Source organism: Sorex araneus, chromosome 3, assembly GCF_027595985.1.
Source record: "Sorex araneus isolate mSorAra2 chromosome 3, mSorAra2.pri, whole genome shotgun sequence".
In the NCBI taxonomy this organism is placed as follows: Eukaryota; Metazoa; Chordata; class Mammalia; order Eulipotyphla; family Soricidae; genus Sorex; species Sorex araneus.
In genome coordinates, this window is record NC_073304.1 from 93,011,978 (window position 1) to 93,033,684 (window position 21,707).

The 21,707-nt window shown below is 43.4% G+C and overlaps 2 protein-coding genes across 3 annotated transcripts; both read left to right on the forward strand.

Annotated features, from left to right (window-relative positions):
- Window positions 1-230: 230 nt before the first annotated feature.
- LOC129403476 (uncharacterized) lies at window positions 231-5,520 on the forward strand (the record flags this gene model as incomplete). The annotated part of the gene is made up of 3 exons (XM_055132112.1): window positions 231-442; window positions 1,932-2,091; window positions 4,885-5,520. Coding segments are annotated over exons 1-3 (1,008 nt in total), but the record flags the coding sequence as incomplete, so codon positions are not given.
- A 3,985-nt stretch (window positions 5,521-9,505) lies between these two features.
- On the forward strand, window positions 9,506-20,937 carry DUT (deoxyuridine triphosphatase). 2 transcript variants are annotated; one of them, XM_055132477.1, is made up of 7 exons: window positions 9,506-9,717; window positions 10,734-10,872; window positions 13,268-13,359; window positions 14,275-14,319; window positions 20,149-20,223; window positions 20,370-20,440; window positions 20,807-20,937. In XM_055132477.1, the coding sequence occupies exons 1-7, from the start codon at window positions 9,702-9,704 to the stop codon at window positions 20,861-20,863; spliced, it is 495 nt and encodes a 164-aa protein (XP_054988452.1). In that variant the 5' UTR covers window positions 9,506-9,701; the 3' UTR covers window positions 20,864-20,937. The 2 variants fall into 2 exon arrangements, with proteins under 2 accessions (XP_054988452.1, XP_054988451.1); XM_055132476.1 differs by lacking the exon at window positions 9,506-9,717 and adding an exon at window positions 10,033-10,238.
- Window positions 20,938-21,707: the final 770 nt, after the last annotated feature.

The following is a 21,707-nucleotide window of genomic DNA, read 5'->3' on the forward strand; positions in this document are numbered from 1 at the left end:
ATCCATGCCATGGAGAAAAGCCAAATAAGGCAAAGCCTTGGGAAGTGACTCCTCAGAATAAACTATTTCTAGGTCAGGGAAGATCTGAGAGAGGGAAAAGAAACAAGAGTCCCCAGCTTCTTATCTTGAGCAAGAAGATGTTGGGCAGAGAAGTCACTAGAGAGGAAACAGAGAGCCAGCCTGTGAGGTGAGAAAAGCAGCAGGGTGTGGTGTGCTTCAGCAAGGAGGTCATGACCAATGGTGAGAAGAAGAGTGTTTGGTTAATTTACTCAAATATCCTTCCCGGCCCTGGGAAGCTCAGCTCACAGCAGGGTCTATGTAAGGAAGAGGGACTACAGTCCCCACAGTCACCTCACCACCTACAGAGCAGAGCACAGTGGCTAAGTGCAAACTCCGAAGCTAGAAGACCTGAAGAAGAATCCTGGCTCATCTCCTTCCAGCTGTGAGCTTTGAAATCTTGAATAAATGACTTAACCTCTCTGCTCTGGCTGCACATATAACCTCTTGTTTCCTCGGGATGTTGTGATGAAATATTTAATAGATACAGAGCCCTGACAATATATTTTGCATCTAACCACCATGCAAGTCTTTGTGAAAATGCAGATAGCACAGGTAGAAATAGTAGAAGGCACAAGTTTTCCAGTGAAATACTCGCCTGCAATCTTAACTCTAGAAAGTGCCATAGAAAAATGAGAAAGTGAAAACGAGGAAGATATGAGATCCATAAAATCAAGTTGGCTGTAGACTTTATGTAATTGAACTCCAATCATCATCACTGCAAGGATAATTATATTCTGATAAGGAAATGGCATGAGATAAGCCATAGCTGGAATTTGTTCAGTTCTTGAATATGGCTATCTGAAATCTAAGGTGCATTATCACATCAGGTTATATTTCAGTCATTGGGAGGAATGTCCTTATGTTTAAAAGACAGTAAGTTAAATGCCCACAGACTTAAAAAGTCTGTTTCCCTCGAGTTATGTTTTTTTCTCTTTTTGATCTAAAAGAACCTCAGATAAAAAATGACAATTATAAATACTTTTTGTATCTACTTTGACAAAAGAAGATATTGCAGAATACGTTTTTGGTGCTAGGTGTTATGAGCTGAGCAGACACTTTTTGTGTAAAATACTGACACACATGTTTGGATGATTGTAAAAGTTTATGACTCTAGCTGTAAATGATAAAATACATATACATGCAATGATTACACAATGACAGTGATACAGTAAATATCCAAAGATATAAGGCAGAGCTCACTGCTGGTAAGAATGCTTCACAAATAACATTCTTTTTTATCTGGGTCTGGGTAAAGGGTATCATTACAATGATTAAATTTCAGGGCGTGCAAAAACTCAAAGATTTATGTGAATTTCATGAGCATAAAATGAGGCTTCTATAACCATGCCACTGGACTCTGCACCAGGCTGTTTTCACTTGAGGTACCTCAAAGGGGGGTAGTTGAGAGACCTCCCCGCCCTAAGGGACCCAGCCCCAGCAGCTGACCTCCGCAACCAAACCGCCGCCATGCTCCAGGCCACTTCTCACACACTCAGGCCGAGCTTCACATACAAGTGAACATATTCCTGGACTGTGTGGTCACTTTCGCAGTTGCACGACACATCATAAGACATTCCCTACTCATTTTTCATACCTCTCAGAGAGCCTGGCAAGCTACCCATGACGTATTCGATATGCCAGAAACAGTAACAATAACGTGCTCTTCATGTTCCTGGAGCAAACAGACGCCATTGGGCTATACTAGCACGTGACAGGGATGAATGGAGACATTACTGGGGCCCACTCAAGCAATCAATGAGCAACAGAATGACAGTGACAGTGATATTAATTTTATTAGAGAATTACTACAGAAAGTGCCATAGAAAAATGAGAAAGTGAAAAAGATGAATACACGAGGTCCATAAAACCAGATTTAATACAAAAGAAGAACAGGAGTCAAGAGATAGCTCAGAGAGCTGGAGTGTATGCCTGGCATGCAGGGGTCTTCTTGTGGCCCCTGACACCTCCCCAGGGTCCACTAGAACACTGCTGGGCAGCATTCTTCACCCACCTTTCCCCAAAAGGACAAAGGTAAGTCCTTTGATAGCTTTTCAGCAGGACTAGAGGGTCACTTGCAGGGGTTGGAGCAAGAAAAGTGAAGTGTAGTTTGAGGGAAAGGAAGACATAAGAGATCTGATGTGCTTTGGTGTTTCATCCGATGTGACAGATTTGATGGAGCATCTGAGCAAAAGCAACAAGGGAATTAAAAATATTACTACCGGGGCCGGAGTGATAGCACAGCGGGTAGGGCGTTTGCCTTGCACGCGGCCGACCCGGGTTCAATCCCCGGCATCCCATATGGTCCCCCAAGCACGCCAGGAGTAATTCCTGAGTGCAAAGCCAGGAGTAACCCCTGAGCATCGCTAGGTGTGACCCAAAAAAGCAAAAAAAAAAATTACTACCAATAGAAGCACTGTAGGACTGTCATGCCGTTGTTCATCGATTTGCTTGAGCGTATACCCTTTAACATCTTCATTGTGAGACTTGTTGATACTGTTTTTGGCATATCGAATATGCCACGGGGAGTTTGCCAGACTCAGCCGTGTGGGCGAGATATTCTCCATAGCTTGTTGGGCTCTCTGAGAGAGTATGAACTCGGGTCAACTGTATACAAGGCAAACGCCCTACCCATTGTCAATAAAAACAAAAAGACAGAAAAAAACAAAGTAGCTGCATTTTAAAATATGAAGAAATATAACATTGCTAAAGGGAAGAGTACAACATTGTACTGAATAAAACGATATGGGGTAATACCTACTTTTTTGATTTTAAAAAAATTTACTTTTATCAAGGTACCATGATTTACAAAGCTGTTCATCATAGAGCTGTTTTAGGCATACAGTGTTCCAACACCAATTGCACCTCCAGTGTGACCCTCCCTCCACCAGTGTCCCCAAGTTTCCTCCTGAAAGTAAGGTAATTATTAACTTGGGGAGGATAAGAATAAAATTTGAGGAAATGATATTACTGCATTACTTGTCTCATCAGTGATATTTATATAGTTAGGATGAAATACTAGTTACTAACAGTCAGAATGTCACAACACAACCAGCAGAAGCGATGAAGGCAGGTCAAGGCCAGACTTGATTCTCAACTACTCTGATTTACAGGTAAAGTCCATGCCATTAAAAAAACAAATAGCAACACTAATTTAGAACAGGAAGGTAAATTTTTTTCTTTAAGTTGGAAGTATTGCAGCGGGCAATTGAGACACAAGGGATGGTGTTTGTGGAAAGACTGGGTAAAAATTGCTTTTTTTTTTTAAACCATAGATGTGAAAAAGCAAACATCAACAGTGACAACAACAAAAGGCTCTGCAATAACCCTGGAACCGCCCCCCCCCAACCATCCCAACCCCCCGCCCTGCACCAACATCCTAATATTTTGATCTTTTATTATTTAAAAAAAAATTTTATTAGTGAATCACTGTAGCGGTACTGTTACAGACTTACAAACTTTCGTGCTTGCGTTTTAGTCATGTAATGATCGAGTACCCATCCCTCCACCAGTGCCCATTTTCCACCACCGATGGTCCCTGCCTATCTTGGCAAGATAGGTCCAAGAAGGTCACCTGAAGAACTCCACATTGGGACCCATGACCTAGAATGGAACGATCAGGGTGAGAGCTGTCTGAATTCATCATGTTGACCAAGACCATCTGTGGTAACTCACACTTCCAGAAGGCCAAATCTAAACGCTGGACATGGGAGTCTCCCGGTGGACAGTTCCACAATGAAATTGACCACATTATATTCAATCGAAGGTTTTGCCTAACTGATGTCACTGTTGTCCCAAAATTCCAAACGGGATCGGACCTCCGTCTCCATGCAAAATTCTACTTCACAGAGAGGGGAGAAAGGTCTGCAAAATTAAAGACTAAGAAGGCAATTCCCAGAATGACCTCCAACTGGGAGCTCTTTGGCACTATTGCAGCAACGTGGGAAGATGCCGTACTTGACAACATCGATGAGGAATACTATCGACTGGTTCAGCACCTCTATGACTGTGCGAAGAATGCCGAGAGTGAGAAAGCCACAAACAGACGCCTGTCTTTGGACATTCTCAAGCTCATTCACCAACATGGTTTGGCGTGAGCCTCAGGCAACCACGAGCTAATGTCCGAGCTCGCAAAGCTGTGCAGAGATGCGATAAAGGAAGACCTCACAGAGAGAAGAGCAGCAGTGTTGGCCAATGTGGCAGAAGCCGGGAAAAGTATTTGCAAGGCACACCTGTCCTTCGCCAACTACAAGACCAAGATGACTGCCTTCCAATGTCCTGATGGATCTATCACATCTTCCAGAAAGGCAATGGAGAGGGTTATTCATGACTTCTACTCAGATATCTTTGACAGCCATGTCCACCTACCCACATACCAAATTCCGCAGGATGGATATATCGTTCCCAACGTCCTCCCTTCTGAAATCCAACATGCCATTTCATTGGTAAAGACTCATACAGCACCTGGTCCGGACAAGGTCAGACCCGAACACCTGAAGAATCTGCCGCCAGTACTCATCAATACACTGGCTCGGCTCTTTACACACTACCTGTCTGAATGCAAGCTTCCCTCTCAATGGAAAACCAGTAGGACCGTTCTGTTGTACAAGAAGGGAGACATCGACGACATCAGCAACTATCACCCAATCTGCCTGATGTCTATCGTCTACAAGTTGTTCACTCGTATCATCCTGAGTAGAATAGGCAGAACACTAGACGAAGGACAACCATGTGACAGTGACCAAACTCACTGAAGTTTCGAGAGAGTTCAAGATGCTGCTCTGTCTAACATTCATCGACTTAAAGAAGACCTTCGATTCTGTCGAGACTGAAGTGGTCATCGAAGCCCGAGCCAAAGAGGTTGTTCAAACTCAGGATATCAAAATCCTCCGAGAGCTGTATTGTGAATTCACCACCAGGATCTCACCATTCTACAAGGAAGTGATCATTGATGTAAAGAGAGGGGTGCGGCAGGGTGATACCATTTCACTGAAACTCTTCAGTGCCGCCCTCAAGAACATCATGCGACGACTGGAATGGGAAGGAATGGGAGTGAAGATAGACAGTCGGCAATCACACCACCTCCGCTTCGCTGATGACATCATTCTCAAAACACCAAACATTAGCCAAGTGGCACAAATGCTGGCTGACTTCGACCACAAGTGTGGAAAGGTCGGATTGCAGCTGAATCCCAACAAGACGATGTTCATGAAAAATAAACTAGTCCCTGAAGCTCCATTTGCTCTCAATGGAACTAACATCTCCGAATGCAGCAGCTATGTGTACCTGGGTCGAGAAATCAACATGAGGAACGACTTGGCACCAGAACTGCCCAGGAGGAAGAGAGCAGCATGGAATGCCTTCAAGAGCATCAAAGAAGCGGTTAAGAGGACGAAGAATCTCCGACTCTGGGCACATTTTTTGGATTCCACCGTTCTTCCTGCACTAACATACACCTCAGAGACCTGGGCCCTATGCAAACAGGATGAGAACACTATTCGTGTATCCCAAAGAGGAATCGAAAGAGCTATGCTAGGAGTATCACATCTCACTCAAGTAAGAGAAGGAATCCAGAGTTCTGACCTCCATTGACAGTCAAGAATCAGGGTCGCTGTCTCATTTGCCAAAAATGAGATGGGCCGGTCATGTAATGTGATTCAGAGACGACTGCTGGACTAGAGCTGTTACCAACTGGATTCCACGGGACGTCAGAAGACCTCGTGGCTGCCCACCAACTAGATGGTCAGATTTCTTCGTCAAATCCCTGAATGAACAATTTGAGGCTCTTCCTGTTCCTGGAGCAAGCAGATATCATTGGGCTGCACTAGCATGCGACGGGGACAAATGGCGACGTTATTGGCACCCGTTTGAGCAAATAGAAGATCAATGGGACGACAAGTGATACAAGTGATACAAAGCTCCCTGCATCCCTTCCCCCAACCCCCACCCCACCCTGCCTCAGTGGCAGGGCATTCCCTTTTGTTCTCTCTCTTCTTTGGGGTGTTGTGGTTTGTAGTAGAGGTATTTAGTGGCCATCATGTTCAGTTCATAATCTACTTTTAGCCCACCTCTCCCATCTTGAGCAGGCCCTCCTAGCACCCTTTACTTTGTGATCCATTCTCTATCTGAGCTGCCTTTCCCCCCAGCATGAGAGGCCGGCTTCTAAGCTGTGGAGTAATCCTTCTGGTCCTTATCTCTGCTGTTCTCGGGTGTTATTCTTCCATTCTGTTACTTTACAATCCACAAATGAGTGCAATCTTTCTATGTCTGTCCCCTCTCTTTAACTCATTTGAATTAACATGACACTTTCCGTGTTGCTCCACCTATATGTAAATTTCATGACTTCATCTTTTCTAACAGCTACATAGTATTTCATTGTGTAGATGTACCAAAGTTTCTTTAACTAGTTATCTGTTCTGGGGTACTCAGGTTTTTTCCAGATTCTCTCTATTGTAAACAGTGCTGCAATGAACATGTAATTGCAGATATCATTTCTACTATTCTATTTTGCATCTCCGGCATATATTCCCAGAAGTGATATTTCTGGGTCAAATGGGAACTCAATTTCTATTTTTTTTTAAGTATCCATATTATTTTCCAAAAGCGCTGAGCCAATCAGCATTCCCATGAACAGTGTGCATGGTTGACTTCTATCTTCAGTGCATCGTGTCTGCAAAGGTAGTTGGTACAATTTCTATCTTCCTGATTCTATTGAGGTATGTTTTGTGACTCAGCACATGGTTTTTTTTGGAAAATGTTCCATGTTCACTGGGGAAAAAAAATGTGTATTCTTTCGTTTTGGGATGCAAAGTTCTGTATAGATCTATTAGCACTCTCTCTTCTGTCTCTTCCTTCAAAGCCAGTGTTTCCTTGCTGAGCTTTAATCTTGTAGATCTATCTAGAGGTGATAGAGCAGTGTTGAAGTCTCCAACTACTATTGTGTTGTTAGCAATGTCCTTGTTAAAATCTGTTAGCAGTTGTTTTAAGTATTTCGCTCGTCCCTCATTGGGTGCATACACGTTTAGGAGTGTGATTTCTTCCTGCTGTACATATCCCTTGACTAGTAAAAGTTGGCCTTTGGTGTCCCTTCTAATCTTTTTCAACCTGAAATCTATGTTGTCGGATACTAATATGGCCACCCCAGCTTTTTGGAGGGAGTTGTTTGCTTGCAGGATTGTTTTCCATCCTTTGACTTTGAGTCTGTATTTGCTCTGACTGTTCATATGTGTTTCTTGTAAGCAGCAGAATGTTGGGTTTGGTTTCCTAATCCATTTTATCACTCTGTGTCTCTTCGTTAGTGCATTTAGGCCATTGACATTAGGGGAGACTATTGTCATGGGTTTTGTGCCATCTTTCTGTCGGGGTTTGTTGTGCTTGTTGGGTTTTTTCTTGTCATACAGTAGCCCCTTTTGTCCTTCTTTTAAGTTTGGTTTTGAGTCTATGAAGTTCATGACCTGTTGTTTATCCATGAAATAGTGTATTGTTCCTTCAAGTTTGAGTGAAAATTTAGCCGGATAAAGAATTTGTGGTGAGGCATTTATTTCATTGAGTTTTTTCACTATATCCCCCCATTGTCTTCAGACTTGGAGGGTTTCCTCTGATAGGTCTGCTGTAAATCTAAGGGGTGCTCCTTTGTATGTGACTTCCTTCTTTAACCTTGCTGCTTGCAATGTTATGTCTCTCTCTGTGGCATCCATCATTCTGACTATGATATGTCTGGGAGTCTTTTTACTAGGGTCTCTTTTAGCTGGCACTCTTCAGGCTCCTTGGATCTGAATGCCTGCCTTCTCCAGCTCTGGGAACTTTTCAGCAATGATATTTTTAACTGTGGCTTTTTCATTGGGTTGTCTCCCTGTCCTTCTCATACTCCGATGATTCTAACGTTGTTCCTCTTGAAATCATCCCCTAGGTCTCTGATTTGCCTAAGAGCTATCTTGAGGTCTTTTCCCATTGCTTGTTGTTGCCTGTAAGCTTCCTGCAGCTCATCTTCACTGCTCACTGATTTCTGTCTTCAGCTGTGGCCATTCTACTATTGAGGGCACTCACTGAGTTTTTAATTTCATCTACAGAATCCTTAATTTTTGACACTTCATTTTGTAGTTTTTTAATTTCTGCTCTCATTTCTTCCTGTATTTTCTCTGCTGTCCATTCATTATTTCTTTGATGTCCTCCTTTAATTTCCTGGATGTCTGTTGAGCCATTTCTTTGAGTTCATTGAACGTCTTCAATATTTCATCTTTGAATTTTTGTCGGAGATATCATATTTATGGGTAATGCTTGTTGAGGCGCCTGGACCCTTTTCATCACCTTCTTGTGGTGGGGATTTTCATTGTTTCTTCATGTTTTTGTGTGGTGTGGTGGAACCTTCCAGTTCACTATCAGTATTCCCCTCTTCCTCTCAGGTGCTTCTCAGCAGCTTAGGTGAGGTCTCTAGTGAAACTTTGGAGGATGTGTTTTTTTATATTGGACTTGTAGAGCTTCTAGTGATGCCGCTATTATGGTGCATTTGAAATACGCTAGGATTACTGTCATAATGTGTTTGAGATGGCCAGGATAATCTCCATAGAATTAGGTGATGGAAATGAAGATGTGATTTCTGAGTGCCAGGAAAGGGGAAAATAACTGCAGCCCCCAAACAGGCCACGCCCACTTCTGCAGGGGGCCTTGCCCACTGTGGCGATGTGAGTGGGGTGCCAGGTGTGTGGGGGGTAGAAACCTGGGAGAGGGAGGCAACCTGGAGCGGTGCTGGAGGGTGACTCAGGGCCGGATGGGATGGTGCTGGGGAGGTGGGGTGGCTCAGGGTCTCCCAAGGAGCTGCCCTAGGTGCAGGTGTGGGGGAAGTAACCTCCCGGGTTTGACCTGAGAGAGGGAAAAACCGGGAGCAGCACTGGAGGGTGGCTCAGGGTTGGATGAGTGATTTTTCATTATTATTCACTGTCACTGTCATCCCATTGCTCAAGCGGCACCAATAACGTCTCCAGTGTGAGACTTGTTACTGTTTTTGGCATATCAAATACACCATGGGTAGCTTTCCAGGTTCTGCTGTGCAGGTGGGATACTCGTAGTTTGCCGGGCTCTCTGAGAGGTACGGAGGAATCGAACCCAGGTCAACCTTCTCGCTCCAGCCCTTTATTATTATTGTTTTTATTATTATTGCATCACACCCAGCAATGCTCAGGGGTTACTCCTGGCTCATGCACTCAGGAATTACCCTGGCTGTGCTCAGGGGACCATATGAGATGCTGGGAATCGAACTGGGGTCAGCAGCGTGCAAGGCAAATGCCCTACCCTGTGCTATTGCTCCAGCCTCGGTTATTTGTTTGTTTATTTTTAGAAGGCTCTAAGAGCTTCTATTTATTTTGACAAAAGTGCATCACGATTTGGTTTCCAGATTTTTTTTTTTTCTGTCTCTTCGGAGCTACCGGTCTCCAAGAGCAATGAGCTGGCAATGACCTAGGAAGTCCTCTCTCTTCATTCCCCTGACACATGCCGCGGTGCCACGGAAATCGACAGGTGCTCGCGGGGCATCTCCGGAACCTCCGCCGGGCGTCCGTCAAGGGAGCATCCCGGCGGTCTGGAGACCAGCCCGGGAGCGCTGGGGCCGGGCCGGGCGCGGCGGCGGCGGCGGCGCGGCGTCTGGGACCATGGCTGCAGCCCCGGGTAGGGAAGCAGCGCGCAGAGCCCGCGCGCCGGGACCGCGGACAATCCAGGAAATAGGGAGCGGGGTGCGCACGGACCAAAAATAAATAAATTAATTAATTAAAAAACTAAACTAAAAGCGGGGCGGGGACAGGCGAGGCGGGAGCGGCGGGCTCCAAGACCTGGGCGCGGCCGGGACACGCGCCGCCTCCGTGCGCGCCTAGCGGGACGGCCGTTACTGCTTCCGAGGTCGCCGCGGCGGAACGCGCGCCGGGAGGAGGGGCGGACGCGCGCGCGCGCGCCGGAATCGGGGGGCGGCTGGGGGCGGTAGGTGGGGGCCGTCATGACGGCCCTCTGCGCTACCCCCACGCGGGGCCACTACTTGTTTTTGTCTTCGTGGCTGCGCCTGGCGATCGTGCCCGCGCGCGGCGCCACGCCGGGCCCCGCGCCGCTCCCCGGGCCGCGCCGCCTCCTCCCTCCCCGCGCCGCGCGGGGCTCCGAGCAGCGCCGGCCGCTGTCCAGCGCGCGCCGCCGCGGCGTCTGTAAAGTCGGGGTCCCGCGGGATGGAATCGCGCGCGTCCTCGCCTCCCCCACCGGCGGGGCGGCGGCTCGGGGGCGCGGAAAGGGGTTGGGCGGCCGGGTGAGACGGACCGAGACTTTGCGGCTCGGCGCCGTGGCAGCGCGGGAGCGAGTCCATTTGGGTCGGGCTGCGGGGGGGATCGGTTGTGGGTGGGAGCCGAGACCCGGCAGGTCCCCCCCTCCCTCCGTTAGATCCGGGCGCTACCCTGGCTAAGCAGTCGTTGCCTCTTCTAAATCTGCTTTCGCAAAGGGGGCTCCCGCCCACCCGCGCCCCAGTTTTGCAACTCGAGCCTCCTCTCCCCCCCCTCCGCGGAGCCGCACTGAGCCCGTCCGGCGGGAGGGCCGCGTGCTCGGCGGGAAATTTGTAATCTGGTGCTCAGTTAGCTTCTTTCTTCTGCTTCTGTTTCGGTGCTCTCGGCGGCTCCGCTCGCCCCCTGTGGTCATGCCCTGCTCCGAAGTGACCCACGCCGTCTCCCCCAGCAAGCGGGCGCGGCCCGCGGTGGAGGAGCCCCTGCGGCTCCGCTTTGTGCGGCTCTCGGAGCACGCGACCGCCCCGACCAAGGGGTCCAAGCGCGCCGCGGGCTATGACCTGTACAGGTGAGTGGGGACCTGCGGGTGCCGGAGACCCACGCACCCTGCCTCTGAAGCGCACGGTCCGCTTTGCTTTGATTCCGATCGCCCGCTGCCCTCAGCTTTAGGGACTCTCAAGTTTGCGGGGGGGGGGGAAGATGAGAAAAAGGCGGGTGAGGACCAGACTTAATTCTCCATTACTCTGATTGACAGATAAAACTCATGTCATTTTTTTTTTTAAAAAAAAGAGCAATACGTAATTTAGAAACAGGAAGGTCCATTTTAAAAAGTTGGAAGTATTTCACCGGGAAAAAAACTATGTACAGCTTTTTTTACAGTCAAGTGTTAGGGTCTCTGCCCATTTTCCCGGTGAGTGTCCCCCCGAACCCCCCTCCAGTAGTCCCAAATTGGGGTGGGAATTGAATCTAGGTCTAATGCATGCACAGCTCGAACTTTCCTGCGGAGCCAGCACCCTTTTATTTGAGCATTTTTGCTTCCCTCTATTTGGGCCACACCTAGCGGTGCTCAGGGCTTACTCCTGGCTCTGCCTGCACTCAGGGATCACACCTGGTGTGGCGGAGGTGGGAGTAGAAGCCTGTGATGCAGACCCAGTTTTGCCATGTGTAAGACAAGTGCCCCACTCGCTGTACCACTGTCAGGCCCTCGCTTCCCTTATTATCATGAATTCTGCAGGGATTGGTGCAGATGGGACAGGCGTGTCGGATGGTCTCTAAATGTAGTCCGTTACTTGTCCTGCAGTATGCATTGGATAGCTAAGGCCCACCCCAGCGTTGGAAGAAGTGGCCTGAGTTAGAAAATCAGTAAGATGAATGAAAGCTGGTTCAGCTTTAAAGGGTATTTAGCAGTAAATTCAGTTTCTTAAAGGGGATTAAAAATTTCCCTAGTTCACGCTAGACACTGGAACTTTCAGAAAGGGTCTGGTTCTGAGAAGCTAAACCACCCTTTCATTTATACAGCACTTCTTTTTCATTTGTACCCCAATTTTTCCTGGGTTATTTTATGTAGTCCTGAAATGCATGAGTTTCTGAAGAATAAAATTCTGTGCTTGTTCCCTCTTCCCCCCTCATTACTCTTGGGGCCCATATCTTTAGAACCATGTAGGAAGTTGTAAAGTGAAGTGAAAAAGGAAAGTTATGTTGGTTATGATGTGTTAAGTCCTCCAGACTTTTTTCTGCTAATATACCAAGTAATTACAGTTTGCATACTGATGTCTGGGTGCAGAAGGCAGAGAGGATTGTGTGATTAATATTGTAGAGAGACATGAAAGAGCGGGGTGCCTTAGAACAAATAGCGATCATGTGCAGTTCTTCATTTTTATGGATATAGCCCAGTGTCTGTTGGACTTTGGTGTGAGCCCTGGGAGGGACTCAGATTTCGGGTAACTGAAGCATCTTCCCAGTGAGCACAGGTGCCTGTCTCTAAATGAAACAGGTGTGGAGGTAGCCCATCTTTCACCATCATCCATTTCCTCCCCAGAGTAGTTCATGGGCACAGACTGGCCCCTTTGTAAACTGTCAGCAACACCCTTGGCAGATGACTTTGTTTCTTTTCTTAGTCTTACTAGAAGATTATTCTAAGACTGAAATGAGTGACATAAAGTAGTTACATCTGTGAGGGCTGGAGCGATAGCACAGTGGTAGGGCGTTTGCCTTGCACGCGGCTGACCCAGGTTCAACCCCCGGCATCCCATATGGTCCCCCAAGCACCGCCAGGAGTAATTCCTGAGTGCAAAGCCAGGAGTAAACCCTGAGCATCGCTGGGTGTGACCCAAAAAGCAAAAAAAAAAAAAAAAAAAAAAAGTAGTTACGTATGTGCCTTGATATAGTAAAAAAAAAAAAAAAAAAAAGTTACCTTAGAGGCCAAAGAGCTAGTACAGCAGGTAAGGCGCTTGCCTTGCATATGATCTCGCTGGGTTTGATCCCCAGCATCTCATATAGTCCCCCAACTACCTCCAGGTGTGATCCCTGAGTACAGATTCAGGAATATATCTTGAGCATTGCAGGGTGTGTCTCAAAACCAAAGAGTAAATAAACGTTACCTTATTATTAACTATTATTTTATTATTTTTTATTTATTTACTTAATCTTTTTATACCATATTTGCCAAGCATCTGAAAGTTCAGAGGAGAGTTTCATGTTGGCATTTATTTTATGAAAAAAAATTCCTGGAGAGTAACTTCTCTAAAGCTCATTTTAATAATTGACCCAAAAGTGGGGGGAAGGATTTCCCTCTTCCTTTGTCAAACTTCTTGAGATGAATTGAAATCTAGTGCCCTGAACCCTCAACTAGATTAGTTATAAAAGTCTGTGGTTGCATGGGTACACATTTAAGGCAGTTCTGATATTAGGACTAAGTGATATGAGGACTAAATCCTGTTTATTTTCTTTCACTATCTTCCTAGTGCCTATGATTATACAGTACCACCAATGGAGAAAGCCCTGGTGAAAACCGACATTCAGATAGCTCTTCCTTCTGGGTGTTACGGAAGAGTAGGTAAGTGATTTAAGACACAGGTAACTTTTTTTCATGCTTTTCAAGGAATCCTTTACACCCCCTCCCCCCATGCATGTGGTATCATTGTGATGGTTTCATTCTTAACGTGCTACACCTTATCCACCACCAGAGCACAGGGATCCCTCCTGTGCTCCCGGGCTTCCCCATTCTTGGTATGGCCCTATTTGCACTGGAGAGGTCAGAATTTATCAGGAGCACAATTATTCCTGATAAATTGAGATAAAGAGAAAGGATCTAATGGTACTGTGACCTCACTATGGGACATTTGGGGTCGGGGGGGGCTAGATTACTGTCCTTCGCTAGGAGTTTAGCCTTTTAAAGAAAAATGAGGTGAGCTCCCTCTATTGCATTGACAAACTGCATGTTTAGCGAATGTATGGGAAAGGAATCAGGAGATGGAGAAAGTATAGGCAGGGAGAGGGCTGTGTTTGTGTACTAGGTGTTGGATTTAAGTTAAAGATTAAGGGTGGGCCTGATGCCTAAATCAGTAGGTACAAAGTAGGAACTTAGCTTTTGTTATTTTTTTGTTGTTTTGTTTGGAGACTAAAAAGCATAGTGGAGCTGAATGTTTAAGGTTGAGTTTACTTCAGGCTCAGGGCTTGCTCCTGGCTCTAGCCCCTGGGCTCAGGGGGACCGTTGAAGTGCCTGGAAGTGAATGTGGGTTCCATGTGTGCAAGGTAAGCACCTTACCTGCTGTACTATCGCTCCATCCCCCATGCTACACTTTATAGACAATTCTATCCTACACTAATAATCCAGGATAATGGATGTATTCTTGAATGAATATACTTGCATTAGAGGAAATAAGAGTGACATCTTTGTAATTTTGTTTAGAAATAATGAGTGTTATCCCTCCATCTTAAAATAGCCAATTTCTCCTTTTGTGTCTTTTAGCACCTCGTTCTGGCTTAGCTGCAAAACACTTCATAGATGTTGGAGGTAATATATTTATATTTTTATTTGAAAATGTTTGTAACTCTTTGCTGTTGCTTAGGAAGCAATTATCAGTGACAGGTTGTATTTTTATCTTCTAGAAAAGGAAATGAGTTTTGTTGTGTCCTGCATCTTTGGAAATTTTTCCATTTCTGAAATGACAGTCACTCTAGCTTCCAATATTAAGCTTCAAATATTATTTTGATTATGTCTTAATTTTCAAATGACCATTCTGTGAAATAGGCATGTTAATAATGGGCCAAAATAGATATTGCGTGGTGAGTGGGATTTTTGCTTTGCCTTAGTGAGTGATAAACTATACTTAGTCCCCAAAATAACTGTTTTTTAGAGAAAATTTATTGTTGTAGGGGCAAAAATAATCTTGGGGTTGTTTAAGAAAAAGTATTTGCTTTAGGAATTATTAGTTATATAGGCAAATAGTTTCTGGATAGTGTCTGGATCTTGGCCGTTGATGGGATTACACGGACTATAAAACAGATCCAGAGACTATAAAATAAAGCTCCTGGAAACATGCGACCTCTTATAGCCTAGCTCTCCCTCTCGGTGAGCCTGGCAAGGTACCGAGAGCATCCTGCCCGCACGTCAGAGCCTGGCAAGCTTTCTGTGGAGCACTCGGTATGCCAAATACAGTAACAATGACGAGTCTCATTCCCTTTACCCTGAAAGAGCCTCCATTACAGCACCACTGGGAAGAACGAGTAAAGAGAGGCTCCTAAAATCTCAGGGCTAGGACAAATGGTGCCTGCTCGAGCAAATAGATGATCAACAGGATGACAGTGATGCAGTGAATTATTAAATGATTATATAGGCAAAAGAGTTTAGAAAAGATTACTGGTGCCTGCTGGAGCAAATAGATCATCAACAGGATGAGAGTGATACAGTGAATTATTAAATGATTATATAGGCAAAAGAGTTTAGAAAAGATTCTAGGGAAACATTGTAGGAAGAATCTCCTTCCCTCCATGAGAGAGCCCCTCTTGTTTGGCGAATTAAGGAAGAAGTTGCTCTTAAAGGTGGGAGACCTCTGTACTCCTATCAGAATAACCTTGGCTGACAAGACTCAGTAGTGTGTTGTCCCTACAACGGGCCTTACTCTTGACCCAGCTTTCTCATGGATCCCTCTAAAAAGGTGCCAGGGTTTTGTTTTGCTTTGTTTTTTCAAGTTTCAGTAGAGAGATATGGTTAGAAACCAGCGTCAAAGAGAAAAGTTGAATCTGTGGGATTTTGTTCAGATTTCACATCTGGAAGGTGTGGGGAGTTTTCACTAAATATTTCCAGTAAAAGACATGCCAAAGTCTTGACACAGTAAAACTTTTGCCTGAAGTCAGTTAATCATTCTGATTCCAGTGCATGTTTTTTTCCAGTGATAATTTCAAAATGCTTTTTTTGCTTTCTCATGAAGAGAAAGAATCCTTTACATAAAAAAGGATAAATCAGGATTTCCTAAGTCATTCTATGAGTAAGAAATAAATTTGGAACGGTTGAATTTTTATACTGTTAACAATCCTGCTTAGAAAAGGTATTGAGCATTGTTTTTCTGCCATATATTTTAATTGACTTCAGATAAACCCCTTTCTTTTAATTAGCAAAAAGTTTTTCACATTTCTAAGTAGCAGGCATAAAATCTGGGTTAATCATTAACTTTGCAGAAGTCAAGACATCTTATCATTTGAGTGTTCCTGATAGAATATTACAGGTATTTAGCAAACTCCTTTACAAAAAAAAGTAGTGTTTTTGTGTGGTAGAATATACTGTGTAGTTAAAACAAAACAAAAAAACAACAACTTGCAGATTATATGAAAAGGATTTAGTGCTAGAGAGATAGCTCAAAGAACTGGAGCATGCGCTTTACACATGGAAGCCCTGGGCTAGATCCCTGGCACCGCAATGGTCCTTCAGCACCACTGGGACCAACCCCTATGGCTCAGAAACCAAAAAGAAAAGAGAAATTAAATATCCAAATAGATAAGAAAAAAAATAAATAAAATACAGAAGATCATATGGAAACATTTGATAAACATGGAGGGCGGGGGGGCGAGAAATGCAGTTTTGCTGTCAGAAATGCAAACAAGAGCCAGAAGGTATGGATGGTTTTCTCACTCCTCACATTGTGCAGAATTAAAAGAAGGATGCCATCTGGTACTGGCGGGATGTTGGAAATCGTTTTTCTTAAATATCAGTGATCAGATTTTTAATTACGTAGGGCATTTGTCTTGCTTGCGGCGGGTTTGATTCCTCCATCCCTCTCAGAGAGCTCAGAAAGCTACCGAGAGTATCTCGCCCGCATGGCAGAGCCTGGCAAGCTCCCCGTGGCATATTCAATATGGCAAAAACAGTAACAACAAGTCTCACAATGGTGACGTTACTGGTGCCCGCTCGAGCAAATCGATGAATAACGGAATGACAGTGCTGCAGTGCTGCCTGCCTTTTAAAGGTATATAGCAACATCCATTAAAGTGTTAACCATAAAATAGGCCCATTGACTTGGGAATGTGCATTTTAGAACCTGTTTATTTATTTGGGGCAGGGGCTGTGCTATACCCAGCAGTGCTCAGGCCCATACAGTGCTGGCCTGGAGCCAGGGTTGGCCACATGCAAGGCATGTGCCCAAACCTCTGTACTCCTTCTCCACCCTGGAACCCATTTGAGGAGAGTAAAAGATACTAATACTGGAGAACTTCTGTAAAAGGTTTTGTTTATTATAGCCAAAGTTACAGTAATCTGAAGGTGATAGTTACCTAGGATATAGCTGCACGGTATTGAGTAATACTACGTAGAAATAGTGGTACTTTTATTTCTTTGAGTTGGATCTAAAAAAAATCGACTGATTTTTTTTATATTAATCTCAAAGATGTTTATAGTATTTTAAATAGAAAAAATATGTCACTATATATACAAAATAATATATATGTCACTATAACATTGATTACTGCAGGGAGGATTAGGAGAAACATTATTAGTTTGTATTTTATAGATATTTGTGCTGCTTGGGAATTTAAAAGTTTTCTAATAGAAACAAGATATTAGAAGTCAGTTCCACTTTGTCCTGACTAACGTATTCTAGGTAAATGAGTCTTGGCTTGTACATCTGCTCTCTGCCATGGAGACTCCATACCTAGTCTTTATTACTCATTAGTGACATAGATGGTTATCAGTGTTATCTTGACGTTATTCCCATTCATATACATGAATAACGTATTCTACTGAGGGGTGGTCTTCATTACATTTTCCCTGATCCGTTAGACAGCCAAAACACATAATTAATGAAGTAGCTGGTTCCATCTTCATATTCTTTACATAAATAGTAAAGATGAAATTAATGGTTAGCTGGCAGTAGGGAAAAGAAGCCAGATTCCATATTCTTTTTTTTTTTTTTGGTTTTTGGGTCACACCCGGCGATGCACAGGGGTTACTCCTGGCTCTTCACTCAGGAATTACCCCTGGCGGTGCTCAGGGGACCATATGGGATGCTGGGATTAGAACCCGGGTCGGCCGCGTGCAAGGCAAACGCCCTACCCGCTGTGCTATTGCTCCAGCCCCGAGATTCCATATTCTTTACATTGACCAACATTAAAAAAAAAAATTGGTCAATGTTTAGTGCTCTGCAACTAGAAAAAAAAAAAACACTGTTTTAGTCTTGACATGTTACAAACTACCTCTGCTATTTTTTAACCACTTTTGTACCATACTTTTTGCAGTTCTTTTTTTTTTTATATAGTTCTTTTATCTTTGGACCTAGAGATTTGGTTCATTGGCAAAGCGCCTGTCTTTATCTGTGAGGCCTCGAGCTTGATCCTTGGCAATTTCTCCTGTGCCTCGTGTGGTACTGGAAGCTATACTATCCATAACCCCTAGTACCACAACAAAATGTGTGCAGTTTCCAGCACATTGCAACCAAGTATGTGTAGACACCACAGCTAAACTATCTGACCCCTTGTCATGAGAACAGCAAAGAGAAGGTGGGCTACTGCTCAAACATTTTTCTCTAATTAATTTTTTATCATTTAATTTCTTTAATTCTGTCTAAAAGGTTGTCAGGAACCTTCCAAGACTTGCTTAAATCTCATTCCACTTATCTTTGATGATTTATTCATAAAGCCCAGGGACTCATTTAAATTTCTATGATTCACTGGAAAAATTTACATATTTTCTTCTGAGTATTTCCCCATCTCCCCCTGTTAATAAAAGTTGTTTTTTGTTTCGTTCCAGTTTGCTTTGTTTTCCCTGTGAGAAAATCAGAAGAGAATACTTACCCCCATATTTAAAAAAAAAAAAAATGTTTTTAGAGTCTGGAGACAGTACAGCAAGTATGGGTGCTTTTTTTTTTTTTTTCTTTTTGGGCCACACTCAGTGATGCACAGGGGTTACTCCTGGCTTTGCACTCAGTAATTACTCCTGGTGGTGCTAGGGGACCATACAGGATGTTGGGAATTGAACCTGGGTTGGTCACATGCAAAACAAATGCCCTACTCACTGTGCTATTGCTCCAACCCCAAGTATAGGTGCTTTCTTTGCACGCAGCTAACCTGGGATCAATGCCTGGCATCCCCTATAGTCCTCAGAACCCCACCAGGAAAGATCCCTAAGCTCAGAGCCTGAAGTTAGCCCTGAGCACAGCTGGGTGTTGTGGCCCAAAAACCAAAAAAGAAATTTATTTTTGTTTTCTTTTAGTTGATCAACCAGTATTAGAACCCATTGGGCTAAATTCCTGATTATTTTTATTCGTTTTTCTATAATATTTTTTTTTAATGGAGGTCGATTTCAGTAAGAGATTTGACGTACTCGAATTAAATTAAATGAAACCTCATTTATTTGACTCTTCATGAAATCCAGCATTTTAGAGAGTAAGGAATTGACAGGTATGAAAGGAAATGGACAGTTGGGCATGTGGTGGAGAATGACATTGATTGTGATGATGTTTGCACAGCTCCGAATGCTCTTATAATATAATGTATCCTCAGCCTTGTCAAGGCAATGAGAAGGCCTGCCCACCTATATTACCTGTGCCTCTGTGTTTAATGAAACATTAAATGCCTGGGCTCAAAATAAATGTTCATTAGTAGCTCTCCAGGCTAGGCCCTGGCAGGATCCTGGCTCAGGTTTCATTCCTGCAAAGGTTTACTGCTACCTTGTTGATAGTTTCAGACAGGCATAGATTTTACAATTCTATGGAACGGTGTATTCATGTCAAACTGATGTGATAACTTCTCTTAGGAACAAATGGTGGTTCAAATTCAACGGTGAGGAAGAATACAAAAGGAAAAGTTCCACATTCTTTTCATTAGAAGAATGGAATGTTGTAATATTTGCCAGATTGCCGCTTATCAATGTCAGTGCCGACTTATTCCACGGAAGATCTCCAGGCATTTTGACATTTTTATTTATGACTTAATCATATTTCAATCTGGATATTCATGGGAAACTGCTACTGGGATAAACCTTTCAAACCCGAATCATAATTTTCTCCTAGAATTCTTGGCAGGCATGGGGCAGGTTAGACAGGTTGGGAGAGGAATTCAGAGTGACCCGCTCCTGAGTAAGTGCCTGCCCCCAGGTGAGAGTAGCAGATGGTCTCCAGTGCTCAGGGTCAGGGATTGTGAAGTTTTTCAATATTTAGTAATACAATTTTTAGTATATTCGACTTTTAGTAATACGCATCTTAGTTTTTAGGCTTTCCCTGGTGCCCGAGCAAAAGATGCATATTCAGTTATAAGTGTAAGAGAAGTTAGCTCTGGAAGACTGATTCTGACAGCGTCCATCTCCTTCATGTTCCGAGCATACATCAAGTTAATGTTCTTTTCCTTTTCCTTTCAGCTGGTGTCATAGATGAAGACTACAGAGGAAATGTTGGCGTAGTATTATTTAATTTTGGCAAAGAAACGTTTGAAGGTATGTTAAATACACGGGCTCACATAAAAGTAGCTTCTGAGTTATGTATGTGCAAGTAATAATCCCTCGAGTTCCCGTTGAGCACAGCAGGATAGAGACTGCATCGATTAAGTAATCTCATTTTGTTTCTTTTTTTTCTTTTGAAGTCAAAAAAGGTGATCGAATTGCACAGCTCATTTGTGAACGCATTTTTTATCCAGAAATAGAAGAAGTTCAAGTAAGTATCAAAAAAGCTGAGTAAAGTGAACAGGATATAAGACTTAAAGTGAAGAGAAAATGTGGAGCTTTATAATCAAGTAGTATCTGTGACTAACCTTACTGTAATTAAAATTGTAGTTTTAGAATTTTTTGTGTTTTTCAGGACTACTATATATCATTCTTTATGAGCAAACATAATTTAAATATACCACATAATTCTGATCATTTCCTTATTTAGCAGTTGTGGAGTATTTTTAAGATTATTTTTTGTAATCTTTTTTTGGAAAGCAGGGGAGCAAAATTGTAATAATGTTAGAAAATAGAAGCTGGAGAGAATGGAATGAGGATTTGAAATTCACTCTGACTTGACTTTTATATCTTCAAGGTTTTGGAGGACACAGAGAGAGGCTCAGGAGGTTTTGGTTCCACTGGAAAGAATTAAAAATTGCTTCAAGAATAGAAAGTGAGAGAATGTTCTTTTTTGTTAAAAATAATAAAGTTTTTTGTTTAAACTGCTTTTGTAGTTTTTTGTCTTCTATAAATGTAATAGTTTCACTTTCAAAAATTATTTGGTGTTTATGTGTTCTGAGGAAGGTACTTTTGTGTATTTCTACAGTTGATGTGTAAGTACATTGACCTAATACAGATTTACTTTTTACAATCAAATGTATATCAATTACAGATATCCCCCATGATTATTTACTAAATGTTACATTCATAAAGTTTTTTCTTATATTTTATTTGATTTCTGTATAAATCATAAGCAATGCCTTTTAGTAGGTTTAGATTCTTTCACAGAAATTATTACACAGTTTGAAGTAAGACTTCAATAAATATGAATTCATCACAAATGCAAATTATATAGATAAAACTAAAAGATAAGTTATAAAGCAGTTCATTGCTCAAAAAGATGTTTTTTAATCTTAAATTCATTGTGGGGGCTAGAGCGATTGCATAGCGGGTAAAGCGTTTGCCTTGCACGCGGCCAACTTGGGTTTGAATCCCAGCATTCCATATGGTCCCCTGAGCACTGCCAGGAGTAACCCCTGTCCATCACCGGGTGTGACTCAAAAAGCAAAAAAAAAAAAAAATTCATTGTGAAGGTGAAGGGAAGAGAATCCTCAATTTATTTTGTGTTTTTGGGTTTGCAAGAAAAAGATTTCTTAGCTGGCCTCACATGCTAGGTGAAGAAGCAGCTCCGATAGAGAAGGGATCACCAAGCAAAGGGTGCTAGGCGGGCCCACTAGGGATGGGAGATACAGGCTGAAAATAGATTATAGACTGAA

Bases quoted from the DNA above. Each gene is read 5' to 3' on its own strand.
- DUT (XM_055132476.1), top strand. From the start codon at position 10,040: ATGACGGCCCTCTGCGCTACCCCCACGCGGGGCCACTACTTGTTTTTG. The intron at 10,239-10,733 runs GTAAAGTCGGGG...CCTGCTCCGAAG, and splicing joins CGCGCGCCGCCGCGGCGTCT to TGACCCACGCCGTCTCCCCC. The intron at 20,224-20,369 runs GTATGTTAAATA...TTTCTTTTGAAG, and splicing joins TGGCAAAGAAACGTTTGAAG to TCAAAAAAGGTGATCGAATT.